At 41.4% G+C, this 25102-nt stretch overlaps 1 protein-coding gene across 2 annotated transcripts in view; it reads left to right on the plus strand.

Moving 5' to 3' along the window:
• The window catches only part of col6a4a (collagen, type VI, alpha 4a), a 164989-nt gene that overhangs the window by 84221 nt on the left and 55666 nt on the right, over positions 1 to 25102 (plus strand). For both annotated transcript variants that reach the window (XM_048613282.1, XM_048613286.1), the window contains 7 exons: positions 1932 to 1994; positions 6489 to 6554; positions 6690 to 6743; positions 11596 to 11631; positions 12994 to 13056; positions 19491 to 19553; positions 22219 to 22281. In XM_048613282.1, the coding sequence (XP_048469239.1) occupies positions 1932 to 1994; positions 6489 to 6554; positions 6690 to 6743; positions 11596 to 11631; positions 12994 to 13056; positions 19491 to 19553; positions 22219 to 22281 (408 nt within the window). The remainder of the gene's footprint in view (positions 1 to 1931; positions 1995 to 6488; positions 6555 to 6689; positions 6744 to 11595; positions 11632 to 12993; positions 13057 to 19490; positions 19554 to 22218; positions 22282 to 25102) is intronic.

Consider the following 25102-nt stretch of genomic DNA (forward strand, 5'->3'; position numbering starts at 1 on the left):
TTTAGACAGATGGTTGTGAGGCTGCGGAATGCAGAACTGAGGTTAATTACGGAGACAGAGATCCTATCTACATTCAAGTGAAGTTTAAATAGGTGGTTGAAGGAAGAAGAGATAAAGGGATAAGAAAACAGTAGATAACTAAAACTTAGATGATTACTCCTAGAGAGGATCAACATTGCTACAGACTAAAACAGAAATTGCTGGAAAAACTCAGCCAGTCTGGCAGCATCCGTGGAGAGAAAGCAGTATTAACATTTTGGGTCCAGTGACCCATCTTCAGAACAGGTTGTAGCCAGGAAAAGTTAGTATCTATGCTAAAGATAGGGTGGGGGAAGGGGGAGGAGTAAATAATAGGTGGAGATAGAGCCTAGAGAGAGAACAGCTGGACAGATAAAGAAATCCACAACGGTCAGCCTGGGAGAATGAATAGCTGCAAATTGGGACCATTAGTGGCTGACAATGGGTTGTTTGTGATAGCAGCCCATGTGATGACAAGGCCTGGTATGTGGGGCTGGGTTAAGGACATGGGAGAAGGTGCTCAGGCCCTAAAGTTGTTGAACTCAATATGGAGTGCAAAAGGCTACAGGGTGCACAAGCGGAAAATGAGATGCTGTTCTTCCAGCTTGTGCTGAGCTTCGCTAGAGCACTGCAGCACTCCCAAGAGAGAGATGATGGCCAGGGAACATGGTGGTGGGTTGAAGTGGCAGGCAACTGGAAGCTCAGAGTCACTTCTGGGGACAGACCTTAGGTGTTTTCCAGGCGGTCGCCTAGCCTCATCTTCCTAATGGGAGATGGAACAATTCAAGAACCAGTCCAAAGCTGATCTCGGCTGCTGATGGCTCCCTTCCTTTTTCCTTATTCCAGCTGCGTAACTTCAAACCTAAATCTGAAACTCAGGGTCGGGTTATCCTGGAAATCAATCCCTGTCACCAAAATTAGACAAACCTTCCAGTCTTGTTTAAATTCTCAGGAACTTGGTCTCTTTAACCCAAATATCAGCTGTTTCCCTGCAGCCCACCCCTTACCCTAACCCCACCACCACCTCATTCTGCATTGTGAACAACAGAAACTGGCTCTGCTGTCTATCAGATTCTTCCAAGGCAGACCGATCTAAAAGGCTCGGGGGTGCCTTAAGGAAAACCCCGTCGTCTAATACTACACTTTGTTCCATGCAATAACTTGCCAATGAAAATGATGGGTGCAGATTTGACTCTTCCATTTAACATTATATAATCGTTAGCTTAAGCTTGTAAAACAAACTTGCACAAATGTCGTGTTCCTGATCTTCTGTGGTTTTGAAAGGACAATAAAAATTGGACAAATTTGTCAGTGGGATGATAACTCCCTCATCCAATTTTCATTGTGTCGTCTGCTCAGGCCACACTCAGGCTACTCTACTTTAGTAAAAAGAAGACCTTTGTACAGTTTAATCGTTGGTGAGTTCTTCTGAACCATGGATCGCAATCATTACATTACGAAATAATTAATACTTTTAAGCTAAGACTTGTGTCATATAAACCACAAAAATTGGAACTCAAATGGTCACCATTATCTGAATTTGCAATAGTTACTATGGCCTTTTAGTAAGCATCAAGCGCAAGAATCAGATTTTTGTCAATGGAGTAGTGGGGGAGCTACCATGCTTAGATTACCATTCTTATTGCATGGAAGGACAATATTTTTCTTTGATTTTTCAGCTAAAGCAAAATTGCAAGATATGAACATTAACTGGACCAATATACCACTTTGACGGACAGGGCTTTGGGTACTCTGCAGATTCCCTGAGTGAATTATAGTGTTCATCTGTCTGGAGTGCAATGTGCTGTTGAAACCAATGAATGAAACCATTCCTAACCTATGGAATCGTTTAAATTCAGCTGATGAGTTTAAATTTATTTCTGATAACTAATACAGCTTCTCTTCATTTCTAGGGTAGAAAAGGCCAGAAAGGTATTCTAGGTGATCGTGGAGAGACCAGTTCGCGTGGAGACCCTGTAAGTAATCTTTAGAAAAAGGCTAGCATGAACATAGATAATCAAAGACTGTGCAGAACATGTTTTCTGCAGTACTGTTCAAACCTGTTTGATAATGTTGTCTATGGAATGCAACTGCTTAGGATTAATTCAATTGAACAATGGGGGGTTTTGATATTAAACTGATGGCTTGGAGGTTTTGCAAATATTAAAGTGTATCATGCTTTTTTTTAACAGTCAGCTGCATTTTCTGTACCCCCTACACCTTGTTATCTCAGATTCTCCAGCATCTGCAGTTCCTACTATTTCTATTTAAGATTTGCTCAAACCTGGTTTGAAGATATAAAAATCCTGTTGCTAGAAATGGAGCTGGAGTTTGGTGCTCCCCAACTCATGGCTGTAAAGGCTAGGGTGGGGGAATATCTTCCCACTGCTTACTCGGCAATCCCTGACACATCAGAAATGTTACAGGAGTGGGAAAGGAGTTGGAAGCAAGCCCATTCTTGAGCCTTTCGAGGCTCTTTTTGTTGCCAGTTAATGGCAACTTGACAGCCTTATCCCACAGCCAGTGTTTTTTCAGTTGTGAGCGGAGGCCCATACCATGTGGGAAGCCCAGCAGCTTTATCTACTTGGGCTCTGACAATCAAGAGTGGGAGGAATCCTTTGGAGCTACTCTGAACCCACTGGAGGCATACCTTGCCAATTTATAGGAACACTCAATCATAAGTATCTGGAAAAGGGATATGCCATTTGGTCCCTTGAACCTACTCTGCCATTTGATAAAATCATAACTGATCTAATTTTTTTCTTATTCATTCATGAGTTGGAGGTATCACTGTCTGGGTCAGCATTCCTAATTGCCCAGAGCGGAGTTAAGAATCAACGACATTGCTGTGGGTGTGGGGCTACATTGTGCCAGATCAAACAAGGATGTCAGATTTTCTTCTCTAAAGGACGTTAGTGAACCAGACGGACTTTTATGATAATCAGCAGTGCTTACATGGTTGTCGTTAGATTAGCTTGTAATTCCAAATGTGTATTTGAAGTTCACCATCTGCCTTGATAGGATTTTAACCCATGACCCCAGAACAATAGCTGGGGTTTTCTAGATAACTCGTCCAGTAACATTACCATGATAACGTTATCTTCCCATACTTTTCTGTTCAGCTCAGGTACTTGAATTCCTTGTGAATCAAGAATCTATTTAAGTTAGCCTTAAAAAAAAACTCAATGACCAGCCCTTGACACTTATCTGGAAAAGCGATTTCCACAGATTAATGATCCTGTGAAAAATAAAAATTCTCCTCATCTCCATCTTAAAAGGAAAATAACATTTTTAAACTGTGGCCCCTAGTTCGAGTCTCTGCAGTAAGAGGGAACATCCTTTCAGCATTTGCTCTGTCAAACCTACTCAGTCTCCTACATGTTTCAATAAGATCACCTCTCATCTTCCCAAACTCCAGTGGATACAGGCTCAACCTTCCCAACATTTCCACATAAGATAACTCCCTCATCCCAGGAATCAGTTGAGTGAACCTTCTCTGAACTGCTTTTATTATAATTATATTCCTTTTCAAACATGGAGATGGAAACTGTACATAGTATTCCAGATGTGGTGTTACCAACCCTCTTTATGACTGCAGAAAAAACTCTTAGACTCCATATCCCTTGCCATAAATGACAACATTCCAATGGTCTTTCTAGTCACTTGTTGTACCCACATGCTAACTTCTGGCAATTTACATACCTGGGTGACAAAGGATCTCTCCGTACTCTAGAATTCTGCAGTATTTCTCTGATGAAATAATGTGTTGCTTTTCTGTTCTTGCCAAAATAGAAAAGTTCACATTTTCCCGTAGTATACTCCATCTAACAAAGTATTTTTTCCCATTCAGTTAACCTATCTCTCATTTCACAATGCTACCTTTCATAACCCTCCTCCTGAAGGGTAATCAGTGCAAGCCCTATGTTCCCCTACTTGCCCATCTTGTCTCCACTCTGACCTTCATTGAAACTACTGAGTATGATTTACCTAGGCTCCTAAACATGGAACTGCCTGTAATCCCAGCTATAGGTCCCAGTGGCATTGGAGCAGTAATCGTACATTCAAACCATATAAACCGATTTCAAGAAGGTCAGCAAAGCAGACACATACTTGCTTTAACCTTTATAAAATAATGGAATTGATTATCAGCACTAAAATTGAGGGCTATACTTACAATATTAACCTAGTCTAAAGTGGTCAACGTGAATTGATAAGGAGAGATCCTATCTGATCTTTACTGTCTGATTACATTTTACAGGCCCTGAATAGTTTCACTTATTTTGTCTTTAGCAAGTATTAACTTGTAGTTTAATATAGGCTTGCTGCAACATGATCACGGATCTTTTTTACCCAAAAAAAAGCATAGAACAAATGCTGCAAGATTGTTATCAAAACTAGCAATTGATTCTGCTTTATGTTTCTTTTGATGAAATTTAGTTTGCAAATCTTATGTTTCTGCAGATTGCAAGAAGTGTTGTTTTTTCAAATCCACTATTGTTCTATTCTTGAACATACATTCTATTTAAATGGAATATAAATCACAATTTCTTATTTCAAATCCAGTTTCTTCTATCTGAACCTCTAGCAATTTTAAATCACTTTATCCAACCTGTTCAATCTTGAGTCTTACTGAAGTCAAACTCAGCTTGATGACTTAAAGAATAAATTTGTTCTCAGTGTGTTTAAATCCTTGCTCCCTGTGTGTAACCCTTGTCTGCTCGACGATTTTCCCATTTGGTAATTGACAAATCCATTACTTGTTTTCCTGGCTTTAAGCTGATTGTTAATGAGAGGCAACAACTGTGGTTATTATGATGTGAGATGAATTGTTTAAAAATGGAATCAGATGCAACAAGGTCTCCTAAACATAATTTTGCAGTTTTCTTTTCCAGAAGTTTTCTGACTGCTGTCTACACCATGAAATCTCACTGCCACATACTCTCAGAATTGGATCTCTCCATCTTTACAATAACTTATCATTCCTATATTTACATTAAGCAGATACATTACCTTATTCAGTTAAGATTGACAGAAAAGTCAGTGGATTTTCTCACCAGTAGTTAGAAAGTAATTCCATGATTCTAATTCTATGACTAGAAACACCTCAGAGCATTTTGCATGCAGCAAATTGCTAACTATTGTTCGTAATTAGATAAAAATTTTGGAAATGTTGCTCACAGCAAGGTCCCAATGACTACTTAATTTACATTTTGTATTGTTGGTTGAAGGAAGACTGTTTTGCTTCAAGTAATGACATGCAGACTTTAAGATGCATCAAGATAAGGCCTTATCTGACAACAAAGCATAGCATTATGAACTGAAACAGAAGGTACTGGAGAAATACAGCAGGTAGGGCAGCATCAGTGTAGAGAAAACCAGTTAACATTTCAAGTCCCATGACTCTTCATCAGAACCGACAATAAGATCCCCAGCATCCAACAGTTGGGATTTGGGATCAAATGTTATGGGGAGAAAACAGGATTAGACTATTGAGTTGGAAAATCTGCCATGATCGTGATGAATGGCGGAGCAGGTTTGAAGGGCCGAATGGCCTCCTCCTGCTCCTATCTTCAATGTTTCTATGTTTATTGTTAATACCCTATTGATAAAGCAGTGTATACTACTGAGCTAAGATCCACACCATCCTAAGTCAGAGAGTGGTGAGTGACACCACTGATCCCAATGTGACTGGTTATTGTACAGATTGTAAAATGGATTTATAATTAAAACATCCTGAAAAAGTTGATAGGCCAGATTCTTTCCTGACTGGTATAGGTTTGCAGCAGGATGCCAGCCAAAAACAAATGCCACTAACTGACTGCGATTTCGACCTAGAACAGTTATTATCCATTTAGGCTGCTTGAAAGGTGGAAAACCCACTTCAGTGGTGGTGTTGGGGTTTGAGACATTCCAGTTTTGATTCAGCACTCAGTTAAAGCGTAAGTCTGTCATTTGTGGTCTGTACAGCACCATTGGGGAAATAGAATGGAATGGGTTAGAGGAGGTAATCACATTCCCTTGTTCCCTTTCGTGGAGAGCAGTAAGTAATTCTGTTGAATCCTAAAGGGGAATGGTAATATCAATAGAAAAGATAATCAAGTGGGACGTTGTTCACTCTCCTCAACTCCAAATGGACTGAGTTAAGTAAGTTATGATGTTGGACATAAATGCATTGGAATATGGGGATCAAAAATTAACATCTGTTTACTAGTGTATTGCCCAATTTGAAATCCCTACACCAGTACAGATCTTGTTGACATACTGTAGCTAGTTCCCAAAGTGCAAAACACTGGTTTGAACAGCTTCTTGAAATCCACTATTTCCTACGAAAATACATTCCTCATGGTGCGTACAGAATTGGTCTTAGCAAGAACGAGTGCAGTTTGTCGAATCATTTAGACACTGGATTTGACCAAACTGTTTACTGTTTCATTTTAAGCAAAGTTTTTTGTGCCTTTTGTGTTTCTTAGGGCGAATCTGGAGCAAGCAATAATGTCCAAGGTCAAAAGGGTGAAAGAGGAAACCCTGGCCAAGTGGTAATTAGTTTTATTTCTCTAACGTATCTACTTGGTGATTTATATTTAGTAACTTACATTTATGATTCACAATTGATATTTTCTTTATGGACATGATAATCATAAATGGAATAACAGTGAAATGTTGTGTTACAGGGTGATCCAGGTAAAAGTGGTAACCCGGGAAAACGTGGTGGTGTTGGAAATCGTGTAAGGAAGTCTCCTTTACTTCATCAGATTCTGTGTGGTTCTATCATGGATATTTATCTAAATTGTTATTTTTCAAATCAAATTCCTTATTTCACATTTGCTGAATGAACCCCAAATGGAAATAGAAGAGATGGCTCAATTCAAATGAAGTTAATTGTCTCGAGAACATTTCGGATTAAGAACAAATTCTCAAGTTGACCATTAAAGATATACATTCCTCTAAAATTTTGTGCGTGAGGTTGTTGACTTGTTCGCTGAGCCGGCTTGTTTCCATTCAGACGTTTCATCACCATGCTAGGTGACATCATCAGTGAGGCCTCTGATGAAACGATGTTGTTCTACTCCACTTGGAATTTATACTGTCCAGTCCATTTTGGTGAGTAGTGTCATTTTCGGTTTTGTTCTTTATGGGTTTATAGATGAGGTCCAATTCTATATGTTTGTTGATTGCTTTATGGGTTGAGAACCATGCCTCTAGGGATTCCCGTGTGTGTCTATGTTTGGCTTTGGCTACTATAGTTACCTTGTCCCAGTTAAACCAAGGACCTTCGTTGTCCGAGTGTAGCTGGGACAAGGTAACTATAGTAGCCCAAGCCAAACCTAGACACACACGGGAATTCCTAGAGGCATGGTTCTCAACCCATAAGGCTATCAACAAACATATAGAATTGGACCTCATATACAAACCCATTCAGAACAGAACCACCATAACGGGCCAGACAGTATGAATTCCAAGTGGAGTAGAACAACATCGCTTCTTCGGAGGCCTCACTGATGATGTCAAATAGCATGGTGATGGAATGTTTGAATGAAAACCAGCCAGGTTGGTGAGCAAGTCAACAACCTCACATATGCTCCTCTATTAACTATCTTAATTTAATAATGAAATATGACCATAAATTAATTTACTGTTTGAACTAAATTAGAAATTTACAAAATATACCCTTAATATCTAATCTTGCTGATAAATTGTAATGTAAATAATTTAAATGGCTCAAAACTCGGATTGTAATGGAGATGGAAGTAAATATATATGTGTAATGGAAATAATATGGGATGCAAAGTTCAACTCAGGGTTGAATAGCATATTGAGGCTTCAAACATTTTGGACTAGATTTTCTAGCTGGAGGTTGGGACTGGGAGACAGGACTAATGCTGCATCCTGTTCTTGTCTCACACCAGGGGTTAGAATTTTTCAAGGGTCCAGGGCCTACATAATCTGGAGCAAGTCTGACCCCTCTGAAATTGAGACCTGGCCAAGGCCAGAGCAGGCCAGTCACAAGGTTCATTTCCCGTCTCAAACAATTTTAGCCCAGCTCTTCCTACGCAAACAGTGAAGTATCTTTGTACATTTGAAGTGCCATGACCACTAAACCCACCCCCTCATGACATCTATTTGCTGTCTAACACTCAGCCTCTCACCCCTCACTCATTATCTAACTTATGCTCTGATTTCACAAGCCCTATTATTACAGCTAGAAGTAGTTGAATAACTTGTAAATCTTTACAATTAAACAGATAGGTTCTCAGGACCCTTATTGTACTGGATTCCAGCAATTATAAAATGATTAGGCAGTTAGATTACAGCTAAGAGTCCATGAAACTCCTCACAAAAACAAACAGATTTCAGAACCATGATCTCACAGTTGTCTAGACTAAGTACGTAAAGAGAATGGCTTAAATAAGACATTGCCGTTATACTAAATTGCACTTTCAATATTGTAAAACATACTCCATCACTTTAGACATGTCGTGAATTTAAAAATTCATCCGAAGACTTTTTCTCATTTACAATGTTTAGCTTTAATTTGACACTTTACCAGTGGACATAAGCAACAACCAGGTTAAAATATTGTGATAGGTAGCTATATCTTCCAATTTCACACCACATATTCGACCAGAATAAGTACAAATACAGATTTGTGAATGAGTTGCAAAGGAGGCAAAACCATTAAATTTATCTTTTGAACACATCTTGCATCTAATCCATGGGAGATGCATCCATTCAGCTAGTTTACAAACTAACAGCAGCATGCCTCCCTGAAAATTGAAACAAATTTGCCAGATAGAGGCTGTCAATAAGGTTATATTCATAAGAACATAAGAACTAGGAGCAGGAGTAGGCCATCTGGCCCCTCGAACCTACCCCACCATTTAATAAGATCATGGCTGATCTTTTTAACACTCAGCTCCACTTACCCGCCCACTCACCATAACCCTTAATTCCTTTACTGTTCAAAAATTTATCTAGCCTTGCCTTAAAAACATTCAGCGAGGTAGCTTCAACCGCTTCACTGGGCAGGGAATTCCACAGATTCACAACCCTTTGGGTGAAGAAGTTCCTCCTGATCTCAGTCCTACATCTGCTTCCATTTATTTTGAGGCAATGCCCTCTAGTCCTAGTTTCATCTGCTAGTGGAAACAACCTCCCTGCCTCCACCTTATCTATTCCCTTCAGAATCTTATATGTTTCTATAAGATCTCCCCTCATTCTTCTGAATTCCAATGATCCCAGTCTACTCAGTCTCTCCTCATAATCCAACCCTCTCAACTCTGGAATCAACCAAGTGAATCTCCTCTGCACCCCCTCCAGTGCTAGTATATCTCTTCTCAAGTAGGGAGACGAAAACTGCACACAGTACTCCAGGTGTGGCCTCACCAGGACTCTATACAGCTGCAGCATAGCCTCCCTGTTTTTAAACTCCATCCCTCTAGCAATGACAGACAAAATTCCATTTGCCTTTTTAATTACCTGGTGCACCTGCAATCCTACTTTTAGCGATTCATGCACAAGGACACCCAAGTCCCTCTGCACACCAGCGTGCTGCAATTTTTTTACCATTTAAAACATAGTCCATTTTCCTGTTATTCCTACCAAAATGGATGACCTCACACTTAGCAACATTGTACTCCATCTGCCAGACCTTTGCCCACTCACTTAGACTATCTATATCCCTCTGCAGACTTTCAGTGTCTTCTGCACACTTTGCTCTACCACTCACCTTAGTGTCATCTGCAAATTTTGACACACCACACTTAGTCCCCAACTCCAAATCATCTATGTAAATTGTAAACAATTGCGGTCCCAACACTGATCCCTGAGGCATACCACTAGTCACTGACCGCCAACCAGAAAAACACCCATTTACCCCTACTCTTTGCTTTCTACTGGTCAACCAATCCTCTATCCCTGCCAATACATTACCTGTAATACCATGCAACTTTATCTTATGTAGCAGCCTTTGGTGTGGCACCTCGTCAAATGTTCCTCTCAACAACTCCCTTATTAGGAACAGACCTCTCTCAGGTCCTGCTTCCTCCACTGCTCTCGAGAAGATTGCCAATGGCAGAAACAAAGGCAAGGCCTCTTTTCTTTCCAGTCCTGACTAAGTTTGATCCCAAATGGGACCATGAAAATCCAGCTCTTTCAGTCAGCTTGAATCAGTAGCCAGGGAGAGAGATAGTTTAGGTGGCAGAAAAAGGAAGTGCCAGACATACTGGTTTCACTATTTCCAGTCTTTAGGATGAAGGAATTCTGACTCATCAATGACTGGATGCTTGTAAAACAAGCTGAGTTAGTGAAGGTCAAAATACACATGGCACCTGGTTATTGTCCTAACAGGTTTATTTGAAAACACTAGCTTTTGGAGCGTTACTCCTTTCTCAGGTATAGTGAGAAAGGTGGTATCAAGGCACAAAATTTATAATTAAATGATCAAAGGATCATACAATTGATGCGAATGTATTGAATAAACCTAAAATGTCTGGCTGACTTCCTCCTGTTAAATCTTTAATCAGTTAGAAAGGAAATGCAGGTTTCGATTGATTAAAATGTAAATCTCAGAATTTCCTTCAAGTAACTGCCCCGAGATAACTAAAGGTTTTAATAGCGTATACAAGAGGTTACATCTCAGGTCAGACAATGCATTTTAGGTGTGAGACCTTGTTTAGAATCTGTCTGTGTTTTAACCTGGAGTCAGACTGGTTTCATTTCCAAAGCAGGAATTTGTAAAATGCCCCTTTGACTGACTGTGTCTACAAATTATGTAGTTTTTGAACGAAATAGAATGTATCTGCAAAAATAGACAGCTTCTAGCAAGGCCTCACACCTAAAATGCGTTGTCTGACCTGTGATGTAACCGCTTGTAAAACATCGATAAAACCTTCAGTTATCTGGGGGCTGTTACTTGAAAGAAATTCTGGGATTTGCATTTTAATCAATCGAAAACTGCATCTCCTTTCTAACTGATTAAAGATTTAACAGGAGGGAGTCAGCAAGCCATTTTAGGTTTATTCAATACATTCGCATCAGTTGTATGATCCTTTGATCTTTTACTTATAAATTCTGTGCCTTGTTACCTCTTTTCTCACTACACCTGAGGAAGGGGCAATGCTCTGAAAGCTTATGTTTTCAAATAAACCCTGTTGGACTATAGCCTGGTGTTGTATGATTTTTGACCTTGTTCAACCCAGTCCGACACCTGCACCTCCACATCATGAGTTAGTGAAGAGGATGACAAAATGTTAAGGAGTATGGAGAGGACCAGGAGAAGTGGATGTGTCATAAATGCACATGTGAAGGAAGGTCCTATGAGTGCAGATAAACTCCTGAGAAATAGCTATGAAGATGTGGAAGAGTACGGGGCCAAGATAAAATGCTTAGAAGAGTCATGAGATGGAATAGGGAAACCTAATATAAGTTTACTGTATTTATTTTATGTGTATTTTAGATAAAGTGGAATGTCTTCATTTTTTCAAAAATGTCATTTGATAAGAAAATGTTACATCATAGCATTATTATGGGAATAACTAATTATAAGGAATGTTTAAAATTATTTTTCCATTTTAATAGGGTCCTGTTGGTGGAAGGGGACAGATGGGTGCACAGGTAAGATTTACTTTGTTCCAATCATGGTCTTTTCAAAGTTTTTATAAAGCATTAAATGGCACGTAAAAGCTTGCAGTGTAGACGGCAAAAGTGAAAGAAATTGTTCTCGGCTGGCATCTCGGGATTAGCAAAGTTTGAAGTGCATTAATATTTTATTTGTGTGGAAAGCGTTTGTGCCACATAAACCCAAACAGCAATATTGATAAACAAATTGAGGTTCACTATGGCAATGCCCTTGCTACCCTCAGTGTTTCCTGTAGATGCTTTTCAACATGAAGGAGTACTGATTCATTAGTTGAGGGGGGTAGCAGTCAGCAGGAGATTTCCACATTTGACTCAATCCAAAGCTACCTGATTGAGTTCAGAGTCAAAGTTGAGGACTCGAAAGGCCATTCCCTCTTGACTGTACTACTGTGCTGCCATCTCTGATGGATCTCTCCTATTGCTGGGATAGGTTATACCCGGGGATAAATATTGGAGGTGTCAAGTTATAAGGTTTATTTTGGTGAATGATTGTGTAGGATTTTGCTTCATTAGTCTCTGGAACAACTCTTTCAGGTGTTAGTAAACAGGACTTTGCAGGGTCGACAGGGCAATGTGTACGTTTTGGTGTCGATGTCAGGCTGGGGGGGGTTCATTCAGTTTTATTCTTAATTCATTTTTCTGTAGTGGTCAGTACAACTGAGTGGCTTGTCTGTTATCTGAGACTGCAGTTAAAAGTCAATCACCTTGGAGCTTGGAGTGACATGTAGGATGAGATGAATTAGGACAGAAGATTTTGTTCTCTAAAACGAGCAGCACGTTAGGTTTTCTAATTAATTGAACTTTAATTAAAAGCTGTCCTGCTGACATTTGAACTTGTATCTCTAGAGCATTCATAGAGATAGCTAGTTGTCTAATCTAAGAACATTACCATTACGCGATTAGTCCTTTTAGCACCCACTCCATCTTTAGCAATGTTCAGGAATAGGAAGTGGTGTTCACTGAGTGTGAAAAGGGTGACTGAAAGAAAATAGTGGCTCCACAGTGTCACTGTTGCAACTGCAATATATTAGAGCTGATTTTAGCCAGAATTGAAGAAGTGAGGTTTCCTGAAACGGAAGTGCAGAAGATCGCGGTTTGAGGCATTATGAAATTACATTAGTAATACAACAAATTGGGTTCTTACATGAGAAACAAAATAGAAACATTAATGCTAATTGCTGGTGAAGACTGAGGTAGATGAGAGGGAGGAATGTACATTGGCAAATCAGCAACGGCATATAGATTTATTGATTATACACCAATTTCTCTTATTTATTCTCTTAGTTAAAATGGTAATTGGTCGTGAAACCATTAAATAACACTTATCCTTGCATGTAGGGGCCTAAAGGAAGAGATGGTGCTCCAGGCCCTCCAGGAGATCCAGGAGTGCGAGGCATACAGGTTGTTAATACCTGGATTTGATGAGTATAACAGCATTGTGAATGCTCAATGTTTGTCTGTTTCTCAGCTACTGTTTCATTAACATTTCAATGAGTTCCTGAACTGAATTTATTTTGAGGTGAAAATAATACAAAGGTTTGTGAAGCATTTAAACGTTTTCTAATGTTTAAGATGTTACTTTTTTCCCTATGGATATATATGGGAGAATTTTCAGAATCACAGTAGCCTAGATAAAAGGCAGACTTTAAGTGGAGACAACAAGGTGCAGGGCTGGATGAACACAGCAGGCCAAGCAGCATCATAGGAGCAGAGAGGCTGACGTTTCGGGCCTAGACCCTTACTACTATCTCAGACTTTAAGTGGACATGCCCCATGTTTGAATTAGTGTGATAATATATTATGAGTGGAATTTTGACAGCTTCTGAATGATGGGGGCTATGGTAAGAATTGTGGGAAAATTGAGTGAGATGTTGAACAATGACCAGCTGGACTTTGACCCAAAAAATCCAAAATTCCAACTAATTGTCAAAAGGTAAGTCAGGATTGGGTGAGTGGGGTGACGCCTATTTAGATGGATTGTTATTCATGAGCAGCTTCATTGTTATCCAATCTCGTCTCATTACTATGCAGTTTCCCATTCATCCTTCCAATGGACAGAAGTGAGACACCAAAAATTCCCCGTATGAAACCCAGAGCTGTTGTCGCTTGCTGTTGGAAGCCCACAGCTAGGACCTTAGGGCACACACCTTGGGCAGCAGCAGGATGCACCTAATGACCGTGGACAATGGATCCAACATGTACCAGCCTCACTGCATCATCATGGCACAATGCACAGTCTGCTCCCAGAATACTGCATTTTGGAATGCATTGGCATCTTTCATTGCACTGCTGCTTTGAGAACGTGGCGCAAGGAGGGACAGGCATCTGATTCCATGGATTCAGCCGGTGTTCTTCTCAGGGTTCCTCGCTTGCTCTCTTAGCATTCTCTCACTTTGTGCCTGTGTCGATGCTCACCGGGCTGTCCATCGAAGACATTCAAGAGGGTGGCATGGTGGCTCAGTGGTTAGCACTGGATCTGGGTTCGATTCCAGCCTTGGGCGACTGTCTGTATGGAGTTTGTACATTCTCCACCTGTCTGTGTGGGTTTCCTCTGCATGCTCCGGTTTCCTCCCACAGTCCAAAGACATGCAGGTTAGGTGGATTGGCCATGCTACATTGCCTATAGTGTCTAGGGTGAGAAATGCAAAGATAGGGTAGGTGGGTCTGAGGGTAGGTGTGGACTCGATGGTCTGAATGGCCAGCTTCCACACTGTAGGGATTTGATGATTCTGTGAGAGTGGACACTGGTCAGTCCTGGGCATCTATCAACTACAAGTCAAGGGGTTTAGTTATCCGGGCCAGCGGTGCAGGAAGGAAGCTGGGGATCTTAATTGTGGAAATTTGACGCAGTGTGCTAGAATGCAGAGAGAATTGCAAATTGCAAATGTATAAGGAGGGCAGGTGATGATAGAGCATTGAAGGGAAAGTGGTTGTGTGGGAATGGCTGGATAATTGACAGTTAGCAGCGCCTTAGCTTCCACGGTCGGGGGGAAGCAGTGCATTCCTAGATTGGACATGTTTACCCCGTTGAGTGGGGAGAAGGGAAGTTGTTGGGGAGGGCTAGTAAGAAGGGTCAGTGTAAATTTGGGGGCTCGCCAATAGCAAGAGGCTCAGCCTAAGACCCACTGTGTGAGGAATGACTGCTGTTTCATTCCATTGTTCTGTATATAAGAAGGGCATGACAGAGCTGAAAATGGCTACCACCACACACACACTGGGCGAGATAAGTAGTTCATTTGGTGAGGGAGGAAAATTCAGCTGTGTACGATGTGAGGCCCTTCAAAGGGCAACAGTACTACACAGATACCCTTACACCAATGTGGAAAGGTACCTGTAAGTGCTACATTCCAGGTGAACCTTTGGTATTAACCTCCAGTTCAAATGCTTGCCTCCACTCACACGACCACTTCATACAACATTATGAATATCACCCTCTAATAACTGTGATGTACAACCAGTGTTAGCAGCCTGGAAGATTGAACCCAGTTTGCAATGTAACAATTACATTCCAATAGCAAATGTTCTTGCACAAAGTGTAGAAGCTGCTCACTTCACACCTTAGATCATAAAACATTGTGCAGCCCTAAAGATGGCTAGTTTCTGTACCTTCAGGGTTCTAGTTGCAGCAGGACAGGCATTCATTCACACAACTGAACGCAAATTTACTCAGGCAATAACATAACAACAGAGAATTGTCATTTGTCTAACCCACATGCCCTTGCAAAGTTTTCTTCTTTCTTTCCCTCTGACTACATCTCAGTTCAGTTCTAGGTTTTGCTATTGCGTTGGAGGGAGCCTGCCTCACAGGGGAGCTTGTGGCTTTGGAGTTTTTGTTGTTTGACCCTGAGAGCATTTGTGGCTGGAGGGCCCTAACGTGCTCTGTGTGTCCTTCCCAGAGGCTGGTGCAGGCTCCTCAGATTGACTTCCCACTGGCTGAAGGCGACAGGCAACATGGGGATGGAAGGCCGTGGAGACTTCTGCGTGGCCTATGGGTAGTTCTTCCTCTGGCTGGGTACCTACTGGCACCACCCTGTCTCCTTCAGAGATAGGGGTACCCTGAGTGAGGTCAAGGTCCCTCAACCATTCTCCTCCTGCTGCTGGTGCACTAATGGCTAGAACAATGGAGCGTAGATCTGTGCATTTGCGGCAGACACTGTGCTGGAACAGCTTGGCTAGCGGTGGACCAAGCTCTACAGCACAGGTCTTCATTGCTATTATCAAAATAATGTCAGGGCCCACATTCTTTGCAATCCTCTGTGCCTTCAGCGGTTTTCTAAAATCCCATGGGTTAAATCGAATTGGCTGAAGACTGTGATATTGGGGACATCTAGAAACTTACAATCAATTCCACAGCAGAAACCCACACCCATAACTACCGAGGCTCATGCCCATGACAGGTGTTAAGCCTTTTGCATGAGGAAAAACTAAATAAAATGCTGGAAAAATCTATCTGTGCATAAGCACGTCCTTAAGGCATTGCTGGAGACTGCCAAGTACTGGAGAGGAGGGTTTCAACTGACATCTGCTGTTCTCTGCTTTCCACAACCTTTCCCCTGTTGTCAAACATGGTTCACCTCCCTGGCCACTTTTCCCTGACTTTTGATATTGATCAGGTTAACATTGGAGGCAACCAATCTTCTCTTCTTCCAGAACTGAGGGACTGCAGTCGGGTTGTCATTTGGTGCTCGGAGCTGGTTGGCGGAATGTAAATATTACTGCGTGCCACTTACAGTCCTTTACCTACACAGTAAACCAGCTCTAACTCTATCCCTGCAACTCCCATGTGCGGTGATGGTGATGATAGTGCTGGTGGTGACAGTGCTGGATTGACTTCAATAAAACTCTGGAATTAAGAGTCTAATAATGACCGTGATTTCCATTGTTGGAAGAAAAACCCTTCTGGCTCACTCATGTCCTTATCTGGTCTGACCTACAAGTGACTTCAGACCCACAGCGATATGGTTGACTCTTAACTTGCCCAGAGGGCAATTAGGGATGGGCAATAAATGCTGGCCTAGCCAGCAACGCCCACATCCGTGAATGAAGAAAAAAACATTTCTGTCGAATTTTCTCTCTCACCCTTAGCTTGGTTTGTCCATGTTTTCTTGTTTTAGAACATTTATGCTTTTCAGCTTGTAACAGATTTGAGATGAGATAATTTTGTTGTCTTTGAAAGGCAGCTTCTACTTTTTAAAAAAAAAGGTTTGTGGAGTTTAGTGTGACAAAAGCCGCATGGGTAACTGGTGATGAAGAGTCTGTGGTAGCCAAGATGGGATATTGAGCTGCAAAGCCTTGGACCCCACCTAAAGAGAATGAGTGTTGTGCAGTAATATTTTGTTGGAGACCTGAAAGCTAGCGTAGAGAGAAAGGAAGTGGATGGTCATATTTGCCTCCTTGGTCTGAAGAGAGAGATCAGGCCATACCAGCAGAATGGCACAAGCTGCTGGAGGAGAGAGGGATTTGAGGATTGGAGGATGAGGAGGCTGCAGATTGGTGCCGGTTTGCTGCACACTCCATATCCTGGTACTTACTTGAGAGACTAGCTGTTACACCAAGCAACTGTGCCAAAGAGTCACGCTGAGGAGTCACAGTAAAAGGATGATAATGATGATGGACAGGATCAAGGAAAGCACCAGATAACTGCAGGCCTTTGAAGGATCACTCTCGACCTACTGATTGAAGACTGCTTTTGAAAGATGTCCTACAACCTTGGACATTAGAGTAACATACCATGTGCCTTACCTTTCACAGTTGAGGATCCATCAGTCGTATCCCAAGGTGAAAGTCCTGTCTGTTGAGAACTGCCACCCAATCAGTCTGGAAGCCTTTCTATGCTCAACACTGCCACCCAGCCAGTCAGAGACTACTGCTGGTACTGCACCCACCTAAGGCATTGAATCAAGGAGGGATCCAGGCATCAGTGAGTGATGGCATGAAGCAGGTCAAAGGACAAGGTCACGGAGAAGGAGCCAAGAGTTTCACACTAAGATCACTGGAGATGGCTTTCAGAGGCTCCACCCCATTCGTGGTGCTGTGATCCCTTAACAGGGACTGAATACTCTTGATTGAAGCCCCAATGCCCCCTCCATTTCCCCTGCCCCCTTCCTTTCAACTCCTGAGGCCCCATAAGCAAATATTACTTTTTGTGCATCCTGCATAACCCTCCATGTCTCCTGTCTGCAACTGAGTTTATATCAGGGAGGTAACCAAGGACAGTGAGAACACAAGTGATGAAGTGGAGGTGGAAGTATACAGTTGTGGTGACAGAGTGGATAGTAATTTGTTTAAACAATGACTTTGAGAAGATTTATTCTTAGATTAAAATGTCAGAAGTCACACATTGCTTCTTCGTCAGGTGAAGCACTCAGAAAGCTTGTGTTTTCAAATAAACCTGTTGGACTATAACCTGGTGTCGTGTGACTTCTGACCTTGTCCACCCCAGTCCAACACCATCACCTCCACATCATAGGTTAAAATGGAACTTGTTTAAAGAAGCGAGGAACAAATATGGCTGATGGGCTATCTTTACAATCTGGAAACAAGAATGAGCATTCACTAACTTAAATGATATGAGGTGTCATTTAAGAAATGCTTGTTACATAAAACAGCTAAGTAACTCCATAAATGTGCCAAGTTTGCAATGATCAACCTGACTAAACTTGCTTTTGTTTCATTTAAAACAGTTCAGTTCATACATGTCCCCGAAGAAAACAGTGTTCTGAATGTATTTGTTTTTCCTTGTACTTAATAATTGAAGTGTAAATGAAAGAGGTTTTTACTATGCCTTAACAGGGAGATAAAATTGACTACTGGGTCAAAAACCCCTGTGGCAAAATGTTACTCTGTGGTTTGTAAAAACCCATGTTTAATGATTACTATTAGGAAACAGCACACTAATATTTGTTCTACACTGAGACACAACCAGCACTAATAGGATGCAAGCATTGTTGGCAATGCCAGCATTTACTACCCTTGATAAAGAGGTGGTGACCTGCCTTCTTGAACTTCTGCACTCGTGTGGTGTGGATTCATCCTAGAGGGATTTGCAAGTCTTTGACCAGTGACTGTGAAGGAAAACTGCAGTTGATGGTATTTCCATGCGTCTGCTAGCCTGGTCTTTCTAGAGTTCATGAGTTATAGCGATTTGCCGTAAATGGATATTGTGGAAGATAACACAATAGCCATTATGAGTTAATGTTTATAGAAGAGTACGGGTGCTCAAAGATTCCTAACAGTGCAGAAAGAGGCCATTGGGACTGTGCTGACCCACCCCTCCACCTCATTAATATAATCTCAAGGACGGTTTTTAACCATGGCTAAACCACCTAACCTGCACACTATGGGCAGTTTTTAGCCTGGCCAATCCACCTAATCTGCACATCTTTGGACTGTGGGAGGAAACCAGAGCACCCAGAGGAAACTCACGCAGGCATGGTGAGAACATGCAAACTCCACACAAACAAAGCTGGAACTGAACCTAGGTCCTTGGCACTGTGCGGCAGCAGTGCTAACCACTGAGCTACTGTGCCACCCATGCTCTTTATTTAGTTTATACTAAAGAAATATTATTGCATTATTTAGCTCAATTCGTGGGCAACAAACTTTCATTTATAAATCTAAAAATACTTGCAGTTTATAGCTGTGCATACATCATCAATATAATGTTGGCGTACAATATAGGACCAAATTGGTTACAGTGTCTCTTTAATTCAAAGTAAAGCAACAATAGTATAGAGGATCTATGAAATAATCTGTGGGACAACTGGATCATTGCTGACTTAAACCCACGTACCAGAGTTTACAAACAATTATTGAGAAGTATTTTCTTGTTGTAGGGGACACCAGGATCTCCTGGTACTCTGGGTCGAAAAGGAGAAGTGGGAACTCGAGGTCGGCAGGTTTGTATTGGAAGTGAATCTTCGTATGTCTGTGAGAAAGACAGTTTTTGGTCAGTTTTATGAAAAATATTCTGTTTAGCCGTTGTAAAGGAGATTACAGGATAATGTAGAGACTACAAACAGATACAAATAGCTGTTTACAATTAGAGCATGTCACAGCAGCTGCATGCCTCAGGGCACAGTACTGTTCAACCCGGTTGCTGAATCATACTGATTTAAATGAGTGGAAATTATTAAAAGTTCAGTCCAGGATTTCCATGCAAAGCAAACTTTGGCAAGCAAAAGTGCTGCAATCCAATTGAAGGCATGAGTTTAGGTGCAATAGATGAGGGCTATATATTGACGTTGAGGTAATGATTCAGGAGACATGAAAGTGGAGGAGCCCAGAATAGAGTCAAAACCTAAGCATCAGTTTGGGACTGTTGTGGGAGAGTGGTAGTGTCCCTACCTCTGAGCCTGAAAGTCATAATTTGTCAAGTCTTAACCTGCTCCAGCGGTGTGTCATTACATATCTGAACAGGTTGATTAAATGTATCTAGGTTGTTGAGTACTCACTTAGACCTGGAAAACAGAGCTGATGTGAAGTGCTTTGGCCTGGTCTGAGTGATACTCAATATTGATCAAGAAGCAGGCATTTCAGACAGTTCCTGAAAGTGGAGCAGCTTAGCAGCCAATGAAAATATCATTTTAGATGGGAGTTGGCTCATCAGTTATGGTAAGTTTTACTGTCCTAATGGACAGAAAGCAAGGTCAGGCAGATCATGAATCTGATGCATGACTATCCACGTGGGAATTCACACAGTCTTGTGTGGAGATCTGCAATGAGTACACTAATGTAAAGTTTGGCTCTGTTTCGTTGAAGAATGCTTCTCCAGACAACAGTGTCGCTTAGGTTTTTTTGTTGAATCTCTTACCCACGGCAACAATGGCATCTCGTGGCCAAACATGGTACTGATTGAGCTATCGTTCTGAGCCTGAGATCTTAATTAATATCCTTTGGTCAGAACTGCAAGTTAGTAACCTACAAAATCTTTAAACAGAATTCACTCTAATATTAAATATAATCCAAACAGTTCAGTTTAAAAACTTCATCTTTAAGACTATTTCTCTTTGTTAATGAAGCTCCGAATGAATGCATTGTTTTAACTTATCTCTTGCAACTTCATTTTTTCTTCCTTCTGTCCAAGTCAGCAAGGATCATTACTTCCTTATTTGGGCACACCATCCAACTGAGCATTAACAGTTGACATCAGCAGGGTGCATGATAGTCAGAAATATCATAGTTGTGTCCCCGTCTAACCTGCATTTGTACCTTCCAGCATTCCATTGTGGAATGGTGGGCACAAACAGCATGCTTTTCCCATTCCAACCCAAATACATTAAATCCAATGATAGCCCCCCTGCTGTAACCCTGACTGGGAGTAACTAACTCAGCACAGATAAAGAGATAATTGAGACCTTCCCAATATTTGTCAATACATAACTGTCCTGAAGCAGGGAGAAAGTTGATAAGCCACATATTTATTAAGCTAAAGGCAAAATACATTTTAAATAAAACGCAAATTACAGACACAAGAGTCGCAAGGGTAGAAGCTCAACAGCAGTTTGCATGTCTTTAGCCTAAATATGGTTATGATGTCTTTAGCCTAAATATGGTTGTGATAGACATCTGTGTACTGGGATGACCTATGTTGAATAATTTGTCATGTATAGAACTGTCCAATTCTGACAATTGATAGAAATTATTGTATCAGGTTGAAGTGTGCATTAATATGTATCATTTTTTAGTGTATATATTACACTATTTGGACCTCTATTGATCACATCCCATTTTATATGAATACAATACATTATTGTTGGTGGGTGCATAAATATCTCTGCAGTTCAGTGCCAAATACACCATACATTATGGTGGAATCAAAGTTTAATAAAAATTGACTTGTCTGATCTGATGCTGCTGAAACTTATATCGTGGAGAAATGAGGTTTCATTACACTAAAGACAGTAGTGATCATCACTGTCATTGGTAGTGAAATATAGGTAGGTGATTGACTTTGGGTTGATGCTTGAAAAGAAGTGAAAATAGTGCTGGCTGGTTGTGTGCATGTGCCAGTGTAGCACCAGAACAAAAAGACATTAGTTTTAATTGCTGGTCAGTGCTGAGCTGATCTTAGGAGTGCTATGCTTTATCCCAAATGCTAGAAGGGGACGACTGAGTCGAAATTTCAGCTGATCCTGTTACTGACCATTCTCCAGTAATAGAGTGGAAATTCTGTGTTGGCGACTGATTATGTTTACATTCTCAGCAACGTTAAATCCCAAGCCTACAAACCTTGCCCAGGTGTACCTTCTGAGATTACAGTGCCACCTTTACCTACTCCAGAGTTTACTGTAAGAGACAAATTCAAAACCTCTAATGAGAAGTAGGGCTGTCTGATCATGTGTCATGCTTTAAAATGAATGATAATATTAGCAGTTAATTGCTTCATCTTATGTGGGAAATCCCATCCAATTTTAAACAAACACACATACAATGCACATTGATAAATTAACTTCAAGAATCCCAATTCTTACATTAGATTTCTAATACCTAAATTAGATTTCTTTAGTGATTATGAAACAAGCAGCCACTTTAATCAATACTTCTGTGTTATTTATATGACAGGGTCCGACCGGAGAGCCAGGCCCTCTGGGAATAGATGGTGACATTGGTCATAAAGGGAAACATGTAAGTTTCATGATTTACCATTAATTTGATATAGACGACATGTTCACCTCTGAAATGGACCAAGTGGAGTTTGCCTTTGTTGAGGGTCAGGAGAACAAATTATGAAGGAGAGGGAAAGGTGGGACCAAAAAAGAAGTAGTGTGTAACAGGATTAATCTTAAAAGAATTTCATTTGTGCAGTGCCTTTCATGGCTGGATACTTCAAAGTGCTGTCAGTCAATGAAATAGTTTGATGTGCAGTCACTATTATAATATGGAAATGCATTTATTTTATTGGCACACAATACAATATACAATATTCTTTTATTGTCACAATATTCTTTTTATTTATTCATACACGAGGTAGGTACAATCACAGCCAGAATAGAAATTTACCTGCCAAGAAAACCTATGTTTCACTATAAGCATGGGGCTAAGATCCCCAAAAATGACATCTGGTCAAAAGCCTCCAGCATTTTTTTTCCCGTACAGGTTTGTAAGTGAGTTGTACATCTCTCATCCAGAAATTTGTTACAATATGCAGCACAACTACATTAACTTTGAATATAGTCCTCCATTCTAGCTTCCAAGCGGGATCAAAGATTTCCCAAACTCTTTACATCCTGCCAGGGTCACTGAGGCGAGAGGACAATGGGAAGTGATGCTTCAGTGAAACTGATGGGCTGGGAAGCTTTGAAACAGTGAAACTGAATAGACCTCCAGACAGGTCCAGTGGGGAGGCTGGTGCTCATAATTCCTCTTCTGAGAGTATGCTTTCACCACTTGATAAGTGATTTCCAAGTTTTGAGAAGTCAGTTTTCCTGTTTTGTGCTTCACTCACCTTGAGCTGCATGCCTGTGCTGTCAGTTTCCACTGGTATGTGGGAGCAGCTTATGTCAGCTCTATCTTTGACCTCGCTTGAGGAGAAACACCAACGTAGGTTGCAACAGGAGCAACATCGTCATTAGCAGATGCCATCTCCTCAGACATAAGTTGTTCCATGGGCAGGAGAGGATGGACACGAGAGATCCAAAGAAGGTGAGACCCCACACTCCTCATGTGTGGGCACACAAGCTCGAGGCCCAGGCTTTCATAGAGGCATATTGCTGACATCAATAATCACCCATCAATGAGACCATCTTCCCAATGGACAAGGTAGTCACTGCCTCTTCTAGTGCACTGTCTTGTACAAAGGGAAAGCTGTTACTATGAGAAATGGATGATTTGGAGAGAAGGGAAGGGCAACATTTGTGGCATGGATGTGAGAGAGCAGTGGGAGCGGGGTAATGTTAACTATTCAGATGAGGGCGTACAGAGGCACCTGGAGAGTGGGGAATGAGTGAACCTGCAAGATATATTCATTTGAGAAATGATGCATAGCTAAATGGTGGGGAAATCATGGGCAGTGACACCTAAAGATGTCATGCCACTCATTTTTCTCACCCTTCTGAAGCCCTTGAATCTCTTCATGCACTTTCTCCATGTTGGAGACTCCACTCGCCTGTTGCTCACTTCCTTGCCCATCTTCACTAAAGCCTGCTCCGTTTGACAGGCTGGTCTCTTTCCCCTGTCCTTGGCAAACATCACCTCACTTTGGTTCTTTAGATCCCACAACAAGGTCTCCAGGTAGAAGAATCAGAGGTCTTCCTCAGTCCACTCTCCATTCTTGTAGTTGCTAGAGTACACAGGAATTGGTGGACAGTTTAACCATCCTGACTGCTGCTGGGATCCCTTTCACAAGAAATCTTTCCTTAGACAGATGTGAAATGTCATCCTGCCTATGCTGTCTCAGATTGGCCAGGAAACCTGTAAGTACAATGTTGATACTTTAGCTGATTAAAGAATGCAAAAGCTCTCTTCAATTACAGACGAGTGTTTGACCCATTACACACTTCCCTGCTGCATGCAAGTCTGTTATGTCAAGATTCTGCTTGGTACCTGCAGTCTGTAGGGCAGAACGTTCAATAGTCCTGTCAGGATAAAATATGCCACCAGTTATATTGGTCGAATAGAATGAAACATTGAAGCACTATTACTTCAGTAGGATTTCTAAGGCCAGAAATTTGACATCATCCCCTTTGAAAAAACAAGAATTGTGCATGAAGTAGATTAAAAAAGGGAATTTTTAAAATTCATCTGTGGGATATGGGCATTTATTGCCCGTCCCTTGTTGCCCCTTGAGAAGGTGATGGGGAGCTGCCTTCTTGAACCACTGCAGTCCACCTGCTGTAGGTTGACCCACAATGCAATAAGGAGGGAATTTCAGGATTTTGACCCAGCGACAGTGAAGGAACGGCGATATATTTCCAAGTCAGGAGGGTGAGTAGCTTGGAGAGGAACTTGGAGGTGGTGGTGTTCCCATATATCTGCTGCCGTTGTCCTTTTAGTAGGAAACAGTCGTGGTTTGGATGGTGCTGTTTGAGGACCTTTAGGGAATTTCTGCAGTGCTTCTTGTAGATAGTACACACAGCTGCTACTGGTGAAGGGAGTGGATGCTCGTGGATGTAGTGCCAATCAAATGGGCTGCTTTATCTTGGATGGTGTCAAGCTTCTTGAGTGTTGTTGGGGCTACGCTCATCCAAGCAAGTGAGGAGTATTCCATCACATTCCTGACTTGTGCCTTGTAGATGGTGGATAGGCTTTGAGGAGTCAGGAGGTGAGTTACTGGCTGCAGTATTCCTAGCTTCTGACCTGCTCTTGTAGCCACTGTTTATGTGGTGAGTCAGTTGAGTTTCTGATTCATGCAAGTAGTCCTGTTTGGTGGCTTCAGCGGGTAATACCTCATCTTCAGGTATGCCTGGTGCTGCTCCTGGCATGACCTCCTGCACTCTCCGTTGAACCA

Source organism: Rhincodon typus, chromosome 2, assembly GCF_021869965.1.
Source record: "Rhincodon typus isolate 14 chromosome 2, sRhiTyp1.1, whole genome shotgun sequence".
Lineage (NCBI taxonomy): Eukaryota > Metazoa > Chordata > Chondrichthyes > Orectolobiformes > Rhincodontidae > Rhincodon > Rhincodon typus.